Source organism: Electrophorus electricus, chromosome 19, assembly GCF_013358815.1.
Source record: "Electrophorus electricus isolate fEleEle1 chromosome 19, fEleEle1.pri, whole genome shotgun sequence".
NCBI lineage: Eukaryota > Metazoa > Chordata > Actinopteri > Gymnotiformes > Gymnotidae > Electrophorus > Electrophorus electricus.
Window position 1 is genome coordinate 4,425,707 of NC_049553.1, and position 18,422 is coordinate 4,444,128.

Below are 18,422 nucleotides of genomic sequence, written 5' to 3' on the forward strand. Positions count from 1 at the left end.
GTCCCGCCCACTCTGGGCCCACGTGCATCATGGCGCAGTAGAGCCGGACGGCTCAATCGGTCGAGCGCGACCCTTGCGGATGCCCGGGCCTTCTCGCTCGAGCGTGACCGAGCGTGTTCAGCTCATTAAGCAGCGACAAGAGCACTCCTCCCACAGAGAAAGCCCGTTCGGAGTTACAGGAGCGTCCGAAGCTGTTTGAACCCTCCTCCTGCCAGAGGGCTGTGCGCCTTTGCTAGCATGCGCAGGAGCTCAGAGGACACCAAGCCACTTCCACGCCAGTCAGAGCACTGTGAGGCAGCGGGCAGCGTTTACTGAGTTTACTGAGTCAGGGGTTTTACTGAACAAAAAATAATGCCCTATGTGATGCCCAAAGGTATATAGACACACAGAATCAATCATAACCATTTATTTATTTATTTTGATTTACTATGTTGTGCAGAAGGAAAACAAGGGTAATCTCCACAGTTTAGTATAAGTCGGTCTTACTGCACCAAAACCCCATGAGAATATTTCTCAGCAAGACAACTATAATATCCACCATCAAGATATTAAAATGTGCTGAGCAAAATCTCCAACGTCAATGCTGATGGAGTTTGTGAACTTTTATTATATGTACAACAAACCTAAAAGCTAATGTGTTGTTAAAAATAATGAGAATGTTGTACACATTGTACATGTAAGGCAAGGAATGATCTTAATGCTTGACCTTGGTCCTGTACTGCTGTTCTCCCATGTCCGCTGCTTTGCTTTTCTGTCTTTTTTAAAGTCAAGTACAGGAAACATAAGTTCCTTGTCCTCCACAGTGAGCTTGAGACAGTGACCTTGGCTGACTCTACTGGCTAGAGAAGAATATCCTGTCCTGTGACATTTGAGCAGAGGGGCAAAAACAGACCTGCCCCCTACACAGAGCTCCAAATTATTTATGCCTTTAACATTTACTGAAAACATGCCCTTCCAAACAGACAATCAGAAAGTCCCCACCACACACACACACACACACACGCCAACAAGGTGATTGCTTTCAAAAAGGTGTTTATTGTTCTATTTCTGTCTTAAACCTCAAATATTGGCTTGAGGAATTCAGTTTGTTTTGTGGCTGAATAAATAAGATCAGATAAACAAGATTCCAAGATGGATTATTTACACACAGCTTCAATACACTTGTCTAAAGTCTAAAACAGAACACAGTTCACCAAGATGAGCATAAAAAAAAAAAAAAAAAGACATCACTGTCTTCCTGAACACGCAAATCAAAGTTTCAGGTTGAAAGTTCTTCATTTTGACCGTAGTCAGTTCCTGAACTTTTTCAGGGGTCGTGTGGAGGGTTGCAGGTCCTCTTCCCCGTGTGCAAACGCGCAGTCTTCTATGGATAACGGACATCCATGGGGATGGTGCGTGTGGAACCAGCAGAGTCTGGTTTTCCGGGCTCCTGACATTTGGTTTTTGCGCTTTGAGGTGGCCTGCGTGGCCTGAGCTGGACCACTTCTCCGCCAGTCTCTGATGTGAACCCTTCCAGCCTCAACTGTGGAGAAGGACGTTTGCGTAAAACCTCGGGGCAAAAACTCAGCTACCTAGAGCCATGATAAGGAAATGGTATAAAGGTCGTCAGGTGTTCCCCTGAGAGTGTAATATTTGGCTAATCGATGTGTCTATACACTTTATTATGTCACAGCTGAAGTCTGAATCTGAATTTCATTTTCTGTTACTCTTGCAGTCATGCTGGTATGATTGCTGCAGTGATTCAAACTGTTCCACATAAAAGGATGCAGGAGGCACACAACCACACAAACCCTTATGACTTTGATGACCTACGCTGAAAAAGAACAGGTTTAACAGTATCATGCGAAAAGACTATTCTACAGTAATAAACAACAGGTGCCATGTTGATCCCTGCCAAAAATGATGTGCATATTTGCACTTTTAAGAACAGAACAGAAGAAGCGGCCGTCAAAGTTCAGTCATGGCTGGGAAACAAAGGGCTTGGGCGCGTGCTGAATACCTCTGAACACCTGGTGGCTGTTTTTCAGCAGAGTCTGTAGACCTCCGCACTCTTTCTTCAGCTCCTGCAAGGTGCACTGGCCCAAGAGCTCAGCCACGTCACGGATAGAGAGAGAGCCTGAGAAATATGCAGGGAAGTGGGGGGAGAGGGAGAGAGAGAGAAGACCAAGGACAAAGCAAATCCATCATTTGCTATTTCTGTCATGTCGCTGCAAAGCACAGATCAACTTTACCTTCACCTGGCAAACTCCGCCTAGCACACAACACCGGCATGTACCACAGAGCCTTGAGAGGAAAAACAAACCTCTCGCAGTGGCCAGTCGACATCGGCCGAAGGGACTTTGTTCACATCCACTTGGAGGCTGCTGCACGCCACATGGCGCAATTTCCCAGCAGCCACTTCTGCACCTGCCAGCCCTCGCCTGCCCCAAACCCCCAGTGCCCCATGAGCCTCTGATCTACAGCGTCTTGGCTGCTGGGGTCTAACTCAGCTGTTTGCAGTGCCGGAGAGGTAACATGCTGACTGCCAGCGCACCCTTGTTGTGGCCTGCGACGAGGAGCTAGAGGATTTATGATGAGACATGGACATGTGGGGTGTTTCACAGCCTGCTTGCAAATCAAGTCTGGGCATGGAACGTGGGTAACGTGGAATGAAGGTTTTCCAGCTGCAAAACTGGGCTTCTAAAGCTAAAGCAAAGAGTGAGAATTCCATACATCCAACGATGCCAGACCAGGGTAGCCAGATGACACAGCCTCTAGTAGCCTTAGGGGGAACTACCATTTGGCTTACAAAGAGCGCCATTTAGAATGCACCGCGTTTGGTTCTGACGAGCAACCAGCACTGATACCCAAACTTAGTAACAGGGCCAGAAGCCGATTCTTGACGGTTCCAATGTGCGTCATAAAACAAGGAGCACTTCCAATCTTTGGGTCCCCGAATTGTTGCCATGGCAACCAGGTGCTGGTTCCTGGCCAGCAGGGGAAGGCGGCACTTTCCCTCGAGAAGGCTCTGTTATGAGCAGCCTCTTCTTAAGGCACTTTTATTTTGGGGGGGGGGGGGGGGGGGGGGGGTTCACCCAGAGTTTGTACCTGACTCTATGATATTAGTGAGTGAAACAAAACTGACCCTTGTTGCCTCTTAAACGTGCTCCCTTCTCTGAGTGAAAATGTGTGGGGAGCACATTCCGCTAAGTGCTCACTGGAACACCCGGTATTCCCTCAGCACACCATATTCCCTCGGTGCCAACTGGCAGAAGACAGAAAGTCATCCGCTGGTTCACTGTGTACACTGCATAATTTACGCAGGGAGACAATGGCCTAGAATGCCTGACGCCAGACACTACCATATCTACAGTCCTAATACAATATCAATAGCCCATTTGGAGCTGCCCTTTAGAGAACAGACAGAAGATAGGGATTGATGGGCGGGGAAAAAGCAGCTGAAAGGAGTCTCACTATGTGTGTTTGCAGCCACGTGCTTGGCCAACTCTTTGCTCCTATTACCGTGGCTTCAGATTACATCGTTGGATATCCAGTTAACAGACTAAAACCTCACGATGCCTCTAGCTGCACTGGGTTGATCATCTGCTAAGTCATTTCTCGACTTTAGCGACAAACTATTCCACTAGCTGTGTGCATGATGCCCTTGGGGACTAACACATCTTTCCCATTCCTTCTGACTTATGAGGACAGTTCATGGTATGAATTTAGACCATTTAATTCCTTATAAATACGACATGTCTTCCTGATATAATAAATATATTGCACTGTATTTGTTTTGGGGGATTATTCCATTTAGCCCTGCCCCAAGTTCACTTGCATCAACGCGCTTAAGAGCATGCCATTAAAATAACTTCTTCACAAACATGTATATAAATACATTTCATGCATAAAACATGACAGGACTGCATAATTCATGCATACAACTACATCTTGGATCTCTATTTTGATCCCTTCATCACACACACAAACGCTCTCGCAGACATGGACGCCCAGTTGTTCAGCCACTTACTCAGTGCGCCTCTGCCAGGTCTCCGAGCACTTTCGTGTTTCACAAAGCGCAAAACCGAAGGACGGAAACGCCGACGAGCAGGGAAAGGGCAGTAAATGCGTTGTGCGCGCTGCCGATGAAGCAGGCCCGCCGAGTTCAAGCACTCAGCCTGGGTTGTGATTGAACAGACGCGAGGGTGGCCTGCGTCTCGCGCCGTGCGGGACAGGATGTCCATGACTGAGCGGTGGCGCAAAAAAAAAGAAAGAAAAAAAAAGAAGAAGAAGAAGAAGAGGAAAGCACGAAAGGAAAAGCAAAAACGCTCTACTTTAAAGCAGGGTCAGCGGGTTTCAGCCATGCTTTCTAAAAATACCTTGCTTGTATGCATCTCGTTTTTTGTAATCATAAGCTTGAAATGGCCTTCGTGATTTTGTGATGGGGCCCGTTTTTGTCGTCGCTGCCTCACAAAAGCGGCACGTGGCATGCGCATTCAAAACGTCGGGGGAAGGTCCGCCCCCTTCGGCTCGCCCCCCCCGGCACGTTTCCTCGTGCTGCTTTTCAACCTCTGCAAACACGGGCTTAAAAAAGCTTGCGCACAGCGCGTGACTCATCCCTCTCGGTAAAAGGCATGTCACTTTCTTCTCACCTCCTGCATCCCACTTATTTCCACCTTGGTCCGAGCAGGCACTCTCTTCATCCTTCTCCTTTCCCGCCTCTGCGGTGAGCCCCAGCAAGGCTGTGGCCACCTTCAGGACCACGCCCTCCACAAAGCACCTGGGCAGGGCGGCGCAGTTCCTCACCGGCTCCTCCTTGTCCCTCGGCTTGAAGCCGGTTCCCCAGTCACTTTCTGGTTCGGCGGACCCGAGTCCGCCTCCACGGCGAGGAGGTCCGGCGGGGTCTTCCGGAGCGCCGTTAGCCGAGCCCCTGTGCGAGGCCTGCCGGCCCCTGATGTAGTCCGATCTCCTGGTTTCGGCTAGCCCTTCTTCGGTCCGTTCGTACGTCCTGCTCCTACCAATCAGGCATACCTGCAGGAAAGCAGGAGGTAATGTGCTGATTTAAGCACCACTGGCGGAGACCAAAGTACTATGACAGGCTATGACATGTTTTTCAGTATGAGTTCAGAGCTAAAACAAAAATGTGGTGGACTACATTGTGGATAGAGACTGTGGCAAGGAAGCAGGATTGCTCAGTGTTGTAGCTTCTCACATCGACACCGTATCTGTATATCTGTATTGTGATATGTTATAATGATGCTCATCAAATGCCAAACTTCACACTCTGTCCTCATGAGTGCAACCAAGGGACTTTAATTCCCCCCCCCTAAAATGCTCCAAATGCTTTTATTTTAACTGTGACCTACTTTCTAGATCAAATAAGGCTGGCCTTATCTACTTGTTAAAGATCAAATGGAACATTGTCACTGTTTCAGTGCTGTGCAAACATTTTGACAAATTGTTCAAGATGAGATCCAGTGACACCCAACCTGCCTGTTAGATCGTGCCTGGCCCATTGCCACCACTATGACAGAGGCTTCCCAGTGGACAATAATCACAACACAGACCCTACATGGTTAAAAGACTAGAGTGATTCGGCTTGCCCGTTTGGTGGAGGGGATCCTCAGGCAGTCTTCGTCTGTTTGGAAGCCACAGGCTGTGCTGACCTCAGAGATGAAGTCTATGTATTCTCTGTATTGAGACTTCTTACAGTGCCGCCGCTGGTACTTCCCACACAAATCAAAGAAACAGCAGGGGAGCGCAAAGTAGCGGCAGGTGTAGGACGATCTGCGTGGAGAAAAACATGAAAATGGCACGTGAGGGATAATGCATACTCTAGCTTTTTGAGATATTGTATAGTAGAATATCCCAGAAAGTACAGTCATATCCAATAATATAGCAGAATATCCTATAAAGTACAGTCACATCCAATAATACTATGCTACTTAGGACACATCTGATTTTAGACTTGTTCTCAAAAATCCACAATGGCACTCCTTCAAGAAATATACTTACAGTTGGACAAGGCAAGATAGTACAAATATACTGGGATAAACATGTAATTTATATAACCTGCAACATGAGTCAGGAAACTGACATATTCGCAAAACAACCATTCGGTTGTCTGGTTCTTTATACCAACACCTTTCCAAAATGACAACAGCCCAGATATGATTATTGGGCCAGGCTAAATATCTCCACCTAGTGTCTAATCCACCCCAAACTGGGCAACGGAAGCAAACAGCAGAACCGAACTTATTCAGTGCTTGTTACATGCCAGACTACAAACCCGTCACCCGATCAGGTACGTTTCACGGAATGCTGACTACATTCTAGCATCGTATTTCTCGCACACCAACATCCCTCTTCCCCCCCTGTGAGCCACGGCTGATTAAATTGTAATGACTCTTGAGTTACGCCGAGGTCATTTTCAAGATGTTGCCTCGGGGGACATGCATATTTATGAGGTTCCATGTGGTGGTGATTTTCTTTAAACCAACTTTGGAGGCCAGGCAGGCCAGACAAGGAGTGACTGGTGGAGGGCCAGACACAAGTGGCTGCGAGTCCTCCGGCCTCTTCTCGGTCAATTACTGAGGATCAGGTGGCTCTTCGCTGCTGGAGCTAAACCACCAGGGCTGACGACTCACCTGGCGGCTATAATAGGGATCCATGGCGTGAGTTCATCCGAGTGGTTTCCAATCAGCCAGTCTGTCTCGGGGAAGAGGAAACTGGAGCTGGGTGTGATTGCCTTTTCCTGAAATAGATGAGAGCGCCCCGTGCATTTCATTAGCAGTGGATAAAGGTGTAATGACATCGAGAGTCACTCATCTCACTCTGAAAATGGAACAGGGGTTGAGCTGATCTGCTCGAAGGATCTGACCGAGAGTTTCACATGGTAAAAAAAAAAAAAAAAAGGAACAAATGTTTTGTAAAAATGGTGCATTAACATTTCATGCTCTGGTCATAAAGAGTGTTCACTGTCAGATTATGCATAATTTATCTTGTTCAGAACTAAATATAAAATGGTTTACATACATAAGGCCCTACTGAAAAAGTAGGCATACGCCCATTTGAAAACTCAGCTTTCTGTCCCCACTGAAGAACTCTCACCGCCAGGCAGTAGCATATTGACTGAGAGTGTTGTTGAGATTTTATCTGTTAGTTTCCAGGGATTGACTAATTACATTATTAGATCTTAGCCAAATACAATTTCTAATTTAAGATACTCACTTATATATCCCATGTAACAACAACAACAACGACAAAAAGAAAAAACAAAAACAACCAGTATGTACCTGAATAATGTACATGAACATGTGTATATAGCAGCATGTAAATGCATTAACTTGTGTACAGGTGAGTCATGCTAGTAATCACACTGCACAATTTGATAATGCATTTAAGAGCTTAGAGAGCAAGACTATTGCTGGATGACGTCCCGTGGCCCGCCCACCACACCTGTCATCCCGAGACATGTTCAGTGATGTTCAAACACTATGGGGACTTCGCTGGCACCAAAGCAGTCATCCTAAAAGCACACCAAGACCCATCAGGCATGTCACTGAAGAACCCCTGTGCCTCCAAACACTATGAACAACACTCCTCTGGGATTGCTCCAAGTCTGGTTTTGTAGGGAGATGAGTATGTTAAGGAAATACTACAACAACGGAAGAGAATATTGGTGGTATTTTAAAAATGATTCATTAATGTTAGCCTTCTGTTTAAGTTTTCCAGCCCATAAGCCAATGGAAATCAGACAACAAAGTACACACTTCACTCCTTACTTCAATCCTCCTTTTAAAGAGAATGACATAATAAGAAGCATTATTATTACACATAGGAATTACAGGGGTAATTCTTACATTGTGGTTAATATATAAGCATGTAAAGAATGGTAAATGGACAGGTAAATGCCTTTCACTAGTACTGATGTGGGAGCATCACTGGTGGTTACTACCTGTTTCTGTACTCTGACAAGCCATGCGGTCAGCAGGCACGAAACAGCAAGCCAGACATATGAAACCAGCACAAGAATCACAAGCCTGTGTCAGCATGTTACCCTCTAATGATTCACATTTAGCAAAGCAAATAATTAATGTCCACAAATTAATTTCACAACAGAAAATTAAACCAAAGTATTATGCTGGTTGAAAAAGAGACATTAACTTGGGATACTTCAGAGATGTTACAATATGAACATCTATGAAGGACTTAATTTCTGAAATCACTTAATAGTTTTAAGGGGCGAAGTGTGTCATTTTATGCAATGCACAATACAGAGTGAACACAGGTCAGCACAAAGAAATGAAATGTCCATGGAAATAGTGCAAGGCATAGTGATGCAATGTTCGTGAAGACGTCCGAGGACCACGTCTATTTTCAGCACAGCTGAAACAGGGTACGATCTGTTATTCTCATGAAAGCACTAGGTGTTAGGCGCAAACAAAACGCTTGAACTAGTGCTAGACATAAAACACTGTGCCTTGTGTTATGAAAACAGGGTCCCATAGTGCCAGAACATTTAGATAATTAAAACTGAACAATTGCACAGCGCCAAATAGGCCACAAAGGGGGGGGGGGGGGGGTTCCTGTAAATATTTATCATACAAAAACTCCAGATTCCTTGGTGCGCGCATCACAGGGAACCTCGCCTGGACCCTCAACACCACAAGCCTAGCCAGGAGAGCTCAGAAGCACCTTCACTTCCTGTGACAGGTGAGACCAAACATGTCTCCTTCTATCCTCACCACCTTCTACAATACAGAAGGTCCCGACTAGTAGCCTCTGGGTCTGGTATGAGGTCTGCACAGGCTTGGTTCGCATGTCCTCGCAGCAGAGTGTAAGAACAGCTGAGATGATCAGCAGGGGCTCTCTACCTACCATCAACACTTCTACCACCAGCAAAGCCTCCTGTCCGTGAGGTCAGGAGGACGATGGCTTCCCCCTCCCACCGCTCTCAGTCTCTGCACCCTCCTGCTGTCTGGCAGAAGGTACTGGAACATCTTTTTTCATCACCGCCAGACTCAATATCAGCTTCTTCCCAGTGGCAGTCAGTCTACTTAACCTGACATTCCGGTGCTCCCAAAATATCCACCTAGATCAGAGTGCATCACCCACCCTAAGTGAACGTGCATCGTTGCTGTGCAAGAAATGCATTAAAAGTGCAACTTGCCAAACCTTGCACTCAAACAGAACCAAGTCAGTGTTATTTCAGTGAAAGCACTTTTGGAATTATGTTGTGCTCATCTTTTTTGGTGAAAAACCATGAGAGATAATTATTTTAACAGTTGATGCAGCTCAGTGGTTAAGGTACTGAACTTGTAATCGTAAGGTTCCTAGTTCAAGCCCCACCACTGCCAAGTTGCTGCTGTTGGGCCCCTGTTGGGCCCCTTAACCCTCAATTGCTCAAGTTGTACTCAGTCATAATTGTAAGTCGCTTTTGATAAAAGCATCAGCTAAATTCCGTGAATGTAATTGAACTGAACACAGTTCAGTTTAATACATATGTACAGCCTACACTATAATTCTTCACATTCTTTTTGGTTAAACAGTGGATTCAGTAGCATATCTGTTTCATGGTCATTATCTCTGAAGGAATAAAAACGAAGCATGCAGTCCAGTTGAAGTGTCTCACCTCTAGGTGTGTATCGGGTCCATACATGCTCCAGATTTTCCGTTTGCGCACATCGATGCCTTTTCCAGGGTGCTGTAAAACAAGAGTGCATGAAAGCCTTAGCTAAATTCATTCCGTTTAATTTGCTCAAGACCCAGAATTCATCATAAATTACTGTGCCTTCTTCCGTTTTCTGAGTCTGACTGTCTGTGCGTGGCTTACGAGGGGGCACGTTGAATGTCTAGTCTGCCAATTTTAAGCAATGGATGAAGATTAGCAGATTAGGAGACTTCAGTGGTAAAGGTCATTCGCAGACTGAACTGAACGTACATGACATAATTTAATAGCACTGGAAACGAAGTGAAGGGTGAAGACGTACCCCTTCGTTGTTTAAGATGTGAACCAGGAGGCCGTTTCCACAGCCCAGATCCACAAAAGACTGTTTAGATGTTAGTCCTTTTTCAGCACGCTCCTCGTGCCACAAAACCTGCACAGAGCACATGTTCATGTCCTTTTTTAATGATTCAGGAATGATGTTTATAAATAAAACAAACTCCAAGCTGTACAACAGTACAAAATGCGTCATCATTTACAACAAGGTACAGGCCTGAGTGACAGTGAAGAATGAAGAATTAAATTAGTTTGGACCTACCAGGAGATAAGTAGCAATAGCAACATCTTCAAACACAAATTTCTCAGGATCAGTAACTTCTGGCCAGACCTACAACAAAATTTTGGTAACTTTATAAAACCAAGTAGGAATTTGTAAGTACACACACAATGCACTCTTAGCCATGTTACTCTTAGTTAGTAAGATTAGACTGGAACCTTAGGGTGCCTTGGACTTTATTCAGTAAATGCCAATGCAATACACGCCATTACCTATTTGTAAAATAAAATAAAACATATTGTGAATTGACTAAAGTCTAATACAGAATCTGGATTCTGACAAGTAACAAGTTCAGAATTTCTCACCTTGACCATCTCTTTGTATTTGCTCTTCAGTTCCTGGTACAAAACGCTGTACTTCTCAATGGGAATGAGGGACAGGGTGCTCTTGAACTCACTGGCCTTACTCTCTGTGGCCCAGCGTGCTAGTTTAGGGAGTAGCTCTGCTGTCAGCCAGGACAGATTTGGGTAGGCCACACCATCACTGTGCCACTCATCTGGCCTCAAGGGACAGAGAGACAGCACCCTGCGTGGGACCAGAATTTAAAAAAAAAAAAATCCTAATCATTCCACGTTCTCTTCTACATTAAATATGAAAGCAATGTATATGAAGGAGATGCAATGCACTGTGGATGAAGATGCATCTTTGTTTCGTTCAGGGATTCAGATTTAAAGCAGGGATTCTGTCAAAACTCTCTTTAAAGATTTTTGCAAAGTATTGTGTGTATTCCAATTATTGGTTTAAGAAGACACTCACCAGTCATCTGCTTTTAGCTGTAGCTGGATCTGATAGATATTACCTTTCCTGAAAATAACCTGCCCATCCCTGCTGTCTTCAACAGGGAGAAATGTCACCACCTGCCTGATCAGGTCTGGAGATTAGAGACAAATCGATATAAGGTCAAACGCCGAAAAAACAGAAATGAGAGTCAACGGAACCTTGTCACCGTTACCTTTCACGATAATCTCTTTGTACGCGTTTGCTCCTTCGTGGTTCAGGTCTGCTTTAGGAACGACGGTTCTACGTCCTATGCGCCAGCTTCGCGCACCCCGGTGACCGTTGTTCGCGGTGTGACCGTGCAAGAAACGGTAAACGTCGGTTAATTCCTGCTCGCTTGTCCCGGTTAAAAGAGGCAGGGAGTGTCGGAGTTTATCAGCATCCACGTCCGCATACTCGCTTACTTTTGCTCCGCACAGCCGCTTGTTCGCGACGTGAGGTTTCTGTATCCACACCTCGGTGGCTGACCAAAAACCTTCTGGTCTGCATTTAACCTCGACGTTTACCTCACAACGTTTGAGCATGACTTCGGAAAAAAAAGAACAAAACAACACAGCATTACTGAAAAGAATCCAGAATATGTCACACTTAATGTATGTTGCTAGCTAGTATTTTCAAAGTTAGCCGGTTAGGTAACTAGCTATCTAGCTGTTAGTTTCAGTGGCTTTAGCTATAGACGTGTCAAATTAAAAGTCCTAGATTGACGGGAAAGCATACAAAGCAGATTTTAAGTTAGTAGTAAAACAAATTTAGCAAACAAAATACAAGTGTTAAGCCTTTTTATAAGTAACTGTTCAGATAAACCTTTTTGGAAACAGCGCGATGTGATGATTGCCCCGTCTGTCGAAACTTTTATTTGACATCGAAAATACACTATTTCCGGTGTTGAGGAGTTTTCAACTTTCACCCTAAAGCGATATCTTCCTCTTCCGTGTTGGTCATATCAGGTATGGCGAATTTGGTCCTCTCTTAAAAGAAACGAAAGTCTTATCGTTTATAATCCGCTCTTTTTGAGTGTTATGCACAACCAGTTTTTGTCTACATTTGTTCTCCATAGTCTAACGAAGAAAGCTTGTGTGAAATTGACTCAGTTTTTTATGTGATTGTTCTCTTTTTTTGCTTGCGTTTTCGCTAAAATGAGCTCTAGTTAGCTAGCAAACCAAGGGAACTTTTTGTGAACTAGATTTCCTTCCTCGATATAGTGGATCTAGCATACGTTTGTGCTTTACTAATGCTGAATTAAGCAATGGACTTGGGATTTTTATGACTTGTTAGGTTCTCAGCTAATGTAAAGATAACATGTTTGTCAGTGGAAGTAAGACTTGTCCTCGTGTCTCTCAACCTTTTGCCTATGGTACATTGAGCTTTACGAATTGAGCCAGTTTACTTAACTGCTGAGTTAACTGCTGAGTTAACTGGCTGAATTGCATGAGATTTGTACGTATCGCTCTTTAGGTCAAGATGGTCCCGCGCTTGACATACCGCCGTAGGTTGTCCTACAACACCAATTCAAACAAGACCAGACTGTGAGTATTGGTTGTCATGTATATTTATGCAGTATATGTTCAATAGCGGGATGGCGTTTGTTTAAAGAGGTCCTGGTCACTTTCTCTGTCAGATCCCGAACACCAGGTAACCGGATTGTGTATCTCTACACTAAGAAGACTGGCAAAGCTCCCAAGTCAGCATGTGGAATCTGCCCTGGTAGACTGCGTGGTGTAAGTAGCGATTAGCATGAACTTGTGCAAATGCAGACCCATCTTTATTTTTTCCCACAATGCATGCCACTCTTAAATTTCATTTTAGGCCAGTAATGGTTACTGAATAAACATTGCAATTGGTAGAAGATTTAAACTAGTGATAAGATGGCATTGTCCCATGACACTAACCTACATCAAAACACTAGATACCCATGGATGGGTTTAGTTTAACCCAAGCACAATATTTATAATTTATCTTGTACTTGAAACAGTGTGCATTACTCAACTTCAGCATACTACATTGTTTCTATTTGTTGCAATAGGCTGGATGTAAGGAAGTGTTCAGATCTCTGAGTTGCTGTCTTGGTCCTGATGTAGCCTTGTGCTGCAACTTTAGTTTTTATTGTGCTGCTGTAACGCATCTTTAACTCAGTCATGAATTGCTAGTTCATTTGCTGATGATTGGAGTTAAATGTCTTGGCAGCAGGCCGAAACAAAAAAAACCTATAAGGTACTGCACAGGTAACAAAGATGGGGGAACCCCTTATATGGACCATGTACTTTGTTGTGGAAGGTTCTGGAACGGAAGTGTTTTAGTATGGCTGATCCTCAGCTACTGTGTCTTCATTTGAGGTCCTCATTAATTTTAAAATGGCACAGTAAAGAATGTGCCTATGTATCTAGAATGAAGGCTCCTAATTCCGAAAATGCACCACAACCGTGATTGTGGGACGTTTGGAATTGGGAGCTCTTTTGTTGCTGCCAGGAAATTGCCACCACTGTTCAAAACTTCAACTCAACATTTGAACCTACTTATACAACGGGTTCTCTCCCCCATTCCAATGTCTGTTCTGAATAGATCCGTGCTGTGAGGCCCCAGGTGCTGATGAGGATGTCAAAGACCAAGAAGCACGTGAGCCGAGCCTACGGTGGTTCCATGTGCGCTAAATGTGTGCGAGACAGGTAAGCGGCCTAAACTGTTATGATCACCAGGTACAACAATGAATTGTTAGCTTGAGCAGTACAGGTGTTGATTTGAATGGCTTTTGGGTGTGTAGGTAGTATTTGTGTTTTGGTAGGATGTATTGTGGAATTTCAGTTTGCAAAGGTTCTGTTAGTTTTGGGAGTGCCCTTGATTCGCAATGTATTCTCAGCCTTTAAACAGACACAGCTCTTGTGAGTAAGTCTTAAACGTACACGATCCAGTTACAAGTGCAACTACTTTTGTAGATTCTCATGTTCATACACAGGTGTTTGGCAAGTACCCAAGTTGTGGCAGGATGCTCCACTTGGCCTCACCTCTTAATGTTGAAGCAGCCTGTTAGGATTGAGTAGTTACATGAGCAAATAAAGATGCCTGTTTTGCTAAAACTCATGATTCTCAGGTCGTGTGACTTAAGCTAATTACAAAACTTGACCTAATTATGAATTTTAATACTGGCAATTTGCCTTCTGACCATGCAAGAGTACCTCAGATGCTTGGGTTTTTAGTTCTATAAGTTGTCAAATCATCCTGTCCTGTACACGTGTTAAGTACAGTGTTAGTTCAGCTACTTGTGGTATTGCTTAGTAGGGTTGGGCAATATATTACCTCAATATAATCGACCTTTTCATGATGGTTTAAAAATACTGGTGTTTCATCCAGAGCTTGGACCCAAAGGTGAATGAGGACAACAGTGGAAAAGAGAGATGGAATGTGGTGGAGGGAGAAGGGTTTCCTTCTTGACCTTGGTTAAATAAACCAATCTTGGATACAATGCTGCTTTTTTTTTTTTTTTTTTTTTTTTTTTTTTTTTTAAAACCTTACTGATCTTTAATCATAAGGCTAACTACTACTGAGATCAAATCAAGATGTATGGTATATTGCATCTCAGGGAAATTATTGCAATACTGGTTGAATTCCACCCACCCCCACTGGTTAGCTATAGGTCTTATTGGATACCCTGATGCATTGGTTTTATAGCGCAATTAGCATGTCGGCATGGATGCGTACCAGTTGGTGCTCTGCTGTCTATTTGCATATGTTCCAAGTCACCAGTGGGTTGCACCCAGACCCTTGATGCCTATTGCCAAATGTAGTTTTGTAACACTGGAGGGCTAGGAAACTATGGGCAGACGTTAATGCATGCTTTTTCTATAGTCCATGTTAATTGTGAGATTTTGTTGATCGGGGGGGGAAGTTGAAAATATAAATGCATATGGAAAGAGGGATTTGCATTATGGGTACTGTTTTCTAATTGCCTTATAATGAGTGTTCTTTTTTTAATGCCAACGACCTTGTCTCTCTCACAGGATCAAACGTGCTTTCCTTATTGAGGAGCAGAAGATCGTTGTCAAAGTACTGAAGGCACAGGCACAGAGTCAGAAGTCTAAGTAAATGTGTGTACTTGAAAATAAAAGTTTCTGAAACAACCTTTCTGTCTTGGTTGGCTTTTTGAATTATGGAGTTGGAATCTGATTGTGTGTTAGGCAAAATGTACTTTGTTGGAATTAAGAATGACGAGCAAAAACTAAGAGTACATGTAGAAAAAAAATGTACATATAGAGTTTAAGACCTGCTAAAGACGTCATGGGTAAATACGTTTCAATAATAAAGACCTAATTGTAAATGCATGGAGTCGGTGTAACTTGATTTATTTGTTTGTTTGTTTATTTGGGAGAGCTACAAAAGCATGCGTTATGATCTAATGAATGCGCAGTATACCAAAAAAAGGAACGGATTATAATAGCCGTGTCCTGCGAATTGTTTAAGCGATGTGCCATTGAAACAAGGAATGTAAATGGTCTTTTCTAACCATGGCTGTGGTTTTGATAGAACTGAGCGATTATTCTTTATTTTGAAGCATTGCGAACTCATAACGTCTCTTATAATTCATCCTTTTAAGCCGCTTATAATGCTCTTTCTGGCCCATCTGCATAGAATACTTTAAATCTTTTGCATAACTAGCTAGTATAATACATTAGTTTCAGTAATCGCTCGTTTAGTCGAGCGTGTCTTTTATTATGTCGGATAACCGTACTTCCGGCGGGACTTTACAGCTTTATCCGGTACACGTCGTCTTACGGCGTGCTGGTGACGTTTACGACAACCGTCCGTTGGAAGCGGTTTGAGTTTGCAGATTAAAATAATGGAAACTCTAATTGGCCTTCCGTTTGCAGTATTGGAATGTCCAAATATTAAACTTAAAAAGCCGTCCTGGTTGCACATGCCTTCTGCAATGACTGTGTATGCAGTCGTGATTGTGTCCTATTTTCTCATCACCGGAGGTAAGTCATGGAGCTAGCCAGGTAAGCTAGTAGTCCGTCCTGCGAGCTGTTGTTGGTGTGGGATCAGCAAGCTTAACTAAGTTAGTTATGTTTTTAACATATGCCGTCATTTCTATCAGTGCACTTTGATTAGCTGCTGGTTTCGTGGCCGTACATGGCTACTAGGGCTTACCACTCTTTGAAACAACCGAGTTTTCCTCCTCGTTACTGACGTTAAGCCAAGCTTGTTGTCAAGCTGGCTCGTTTCGCTGCCGGGTCTCTGTACCGCAGCAGTCCAGTATATTGGCAAGTTAGATAGATAGCTGGCTAATGTATTTGAAATTGGGCGTATCTGAATACATTTTGTTCTTCTGTAATACATTAGCTAGGATATATTAGCATATGATAACTGATAGTAAATGAATGAATACTAAACCCTGGAGATCCATAATTAGCCCTCTACCCCCCCAAAAAGTTGCCTGCTAACCATTTAAACTGTAGTCATACTCAAAAATGTGTCCCATTTTTAGGCATAATCTATGATGTTATTGTTGAACCTCCCAGCGTTGGCTCAATGACGGACGAACATGGTCACCAGCGACCGGTAGCGTTTTTGGCATATAGGCAAGTTTTTATGTCTCTGAGGTGCAACTGTATCTTGAATGTAATTTTCTGCTAAAAGTACCTGGTTTTAAATGCGCCTCCTGTCACTCGCTCAGGGTGAATGGGCAGTACATCATGGAAGGTCTTGCTTCCAGCTTCCTCTTCACAATGGGTGGCCTTGGCTTCATCATCCTGGACCGCTCCAATGCACCCAACATTCCTAAGCTCAACCGTTTCCTGCTGCTGTTCATTGGTTTCGTGAGTGTGCTTCTGAGCTTCTTCATGGCCAGAGTGTTCATGAGGATGAAACTGCCGTAAGTGCATGGTTCTTCTAGCCAGTTACGTTATCCAGAAAGAACTTGCCTTAAATAGTCTGCAGATGAAACTGTTTATAGCTTTTGTGTGGATGATTCTTTAAGATGTAGTTGACGTTAAATTTATGGCTAACATCTAACAGATCCGGCCACTGAAAGTGTCGACCTCCGTCCTTCAGCCCTGCGTTCAAACCTTTCTCAAACCTGTCTTCAAACATACGTGTACTTAGCCTCTAACCTATTCTGCTGTGTGCATGCACAAAATAATTAACAGGCAGGTAGGACTGCCTACTTGTAGAGACATTTCTCATTGGATTTTGTAATTTAGTTGCAGAACCCAGGATTTATGAATATCAGGACATTAATACAGTTTAACCAGAAGTGTTTTTGAAAAAACATAGACAGACATAGACATAGTACTTTAAAAGCAACAATAGTGACTCATCAAATATTGTAATATCGAGTTTTGTATTACTCGATATTACCCATCTCTTCTTGAGATGTTGATGTTCTCATAGAAGTCTCATAGGGTGGTGTTTAGTTTCACAGGTTTTCTCAAACTTCTTAACCATCAGAGAAATTGTTGCCATTGCATCATTACTTGTCCTTACGTGCAGGTATTTATTTACTTGGTCTCTATCATCTGATTATTGTTGCATTTGTGAAATTCTCATTTAAGCATCAGAATTACATGCCATGCATGTAATTAAAAAAAAAAAATACTCAAACGCGGGTCAGAATAATAAGTGATGCGTCTTTGGTGTATGTGTAATCTGCACCCATTTTTTTAAAATTACGGTTGTCTTCCTTTGCAGTGGTTATCTCATGGGTTAAAGCTCTCTTGGGTCTGAAGAATGACCACAGATGTACAGGAAACTCATTCCAGTGCCAAGAATCAGTTTGATGCACAGTTTTTTCTTTCTCTAGGGTTTTTTTTTTTTTTGGGGGGGGGGGGGGATAATTGTATGTACCTTGTCCCAAAGGTCTCCATGTTGCTGACTGCAGTTTAGGTTTACTGAATAAATCTAATATTAGAAAAATTAAATATTGATAGTGAAGGGACTGCTACAATGATCAAAATCCATTTTGATAAGGAATCTCTCCTTATGCACTTGTTTTGTAGAAAGCTGGAAAAAATCTTTCAACTGTCATGGGCTGTTTTTCTATATAAAAAGAAAATAAAACATCTTTCCATAACATTGACATGGGTTTTCTGTTCAAGATTATAAAATAAAAATCTTGGTCAAGAAATTGTCTTTTTATGATATGGTGTTTAACAGTCCTTTTCCATATTATGAATAAATTCCTTAATAAAGCAGTGTGTGTGATGTTAGTATACGTTAATGAAGTTCACCTACAAAATTTCAAAGCTTTATTCCTTGTGTAACTTCTGGAATGACCAAGATTTTTCTCTGCAGTTTTCTGGTATCTCATAGGGTAATATACATGCCTTAAACACAAGAGGGAGCCAGTTTATTATTCATCGAGCGTTATCCCTTCACCGGTAGCTACTAATTTTA

At 43.2% G+C, this 18,422-nt stretch overlaps 3 protein-coding genes across 4 annotated transcripts; 2 read left to right on the plus strand and 1 right to left on the minus strand.

Moving 5' to 3' along the window:
• Window positions 1-458: 458 nt before the first annotated feature.
• Window positions 459-11,986, minus strand: trmt44 (tRNA methyltransferase 44 homolog). 2 transcript variants are annotated; one of them, XM_027009891.2, is made up of 12 exons: window positions 11,844-11,986; window positions 11,215-11,565; window positions 11,019-11,133; window positions 10,568-10,787; window positions 10,245-10,313; window positions 9,972-10,079; window positions 9,614-9,685; window positions 6,627-6,733; window positions 5,583-5,766; window positions 4,632-5,010; window positions 2,000-2,116; window positions 459-1,522 (listed from the first exon to the last, which is right to left on the minus strand). In XM_027009891.2, the coding sequence occupies exons 2-12, from the start codon at window positions 11,561-11,563 to the stop codon at window positions 1,290-1,292; spliced, it is 1,953 nt and encodes a 650-aa protein (XP_026865692.2). In that variant the 5' UTR covers window positions 11,564-11,565; window positions 11,844-11,986; the 3' UTR covers window positions 459-1,289. The 2 variants fall into 2 exon arrangements, with proteins under 2 accessions (XP_026865692.2, XP_026865691.2); XM_027009890.2 differs by lacking the exon at window positions 11,844-11,986 and having other exon boundaries at window positions 11,215-11,827.
• A 470-nt stretch (window positions 11,987-12,456) lies between these two features.
• On the plus strand, window positions 12,457-15,152 carry rpl34 (ribosomal protein L34). The gene is made up of 4 exons (XM_035536556.1): window positions 12,457-12,565; window positions 12,658-12,757; window positions 13,599-13,702; window positions 15,032-15,152. Exons 1-4 carry the CDS (start codon window positions 12,501-12,503, stop codon window positions 15,114-15,116), a joined length of 354 nt encoding a protein of 117 aa, XP_035392449.1. The 5' UTR covers window positions 12,457-12,500; the 3' UTR covers window positions 15,117-15,152.
• Window positions 15,153-15,798: 646 nt separating this feature from the next.
• ostc (oligosaccharyltransferase complex subunit) lies at window positions 15,799-18,105 on the plus strand. Its single transcript, XM_027009896.2, has 4 exons — window positions 15,799-16,006; window positions 16,516-16,609; window positions 16,705-16,902; window positions 17,718-18,105. The coding sequence occupies exons 1-4, from the start codon at window positions 15,868-15,870 to the stop codon at window positions 17,734-17,736; spliced, it is 450 nt and encodes a 149-aa protein (XP_026865697.1). The 5' UTR covers window positions 15,799-15,867; the 3' UTR covers window positions 17,737-18,105.
• Window positions 18,106-18,422: the final 317 nt, after the last annotated feature.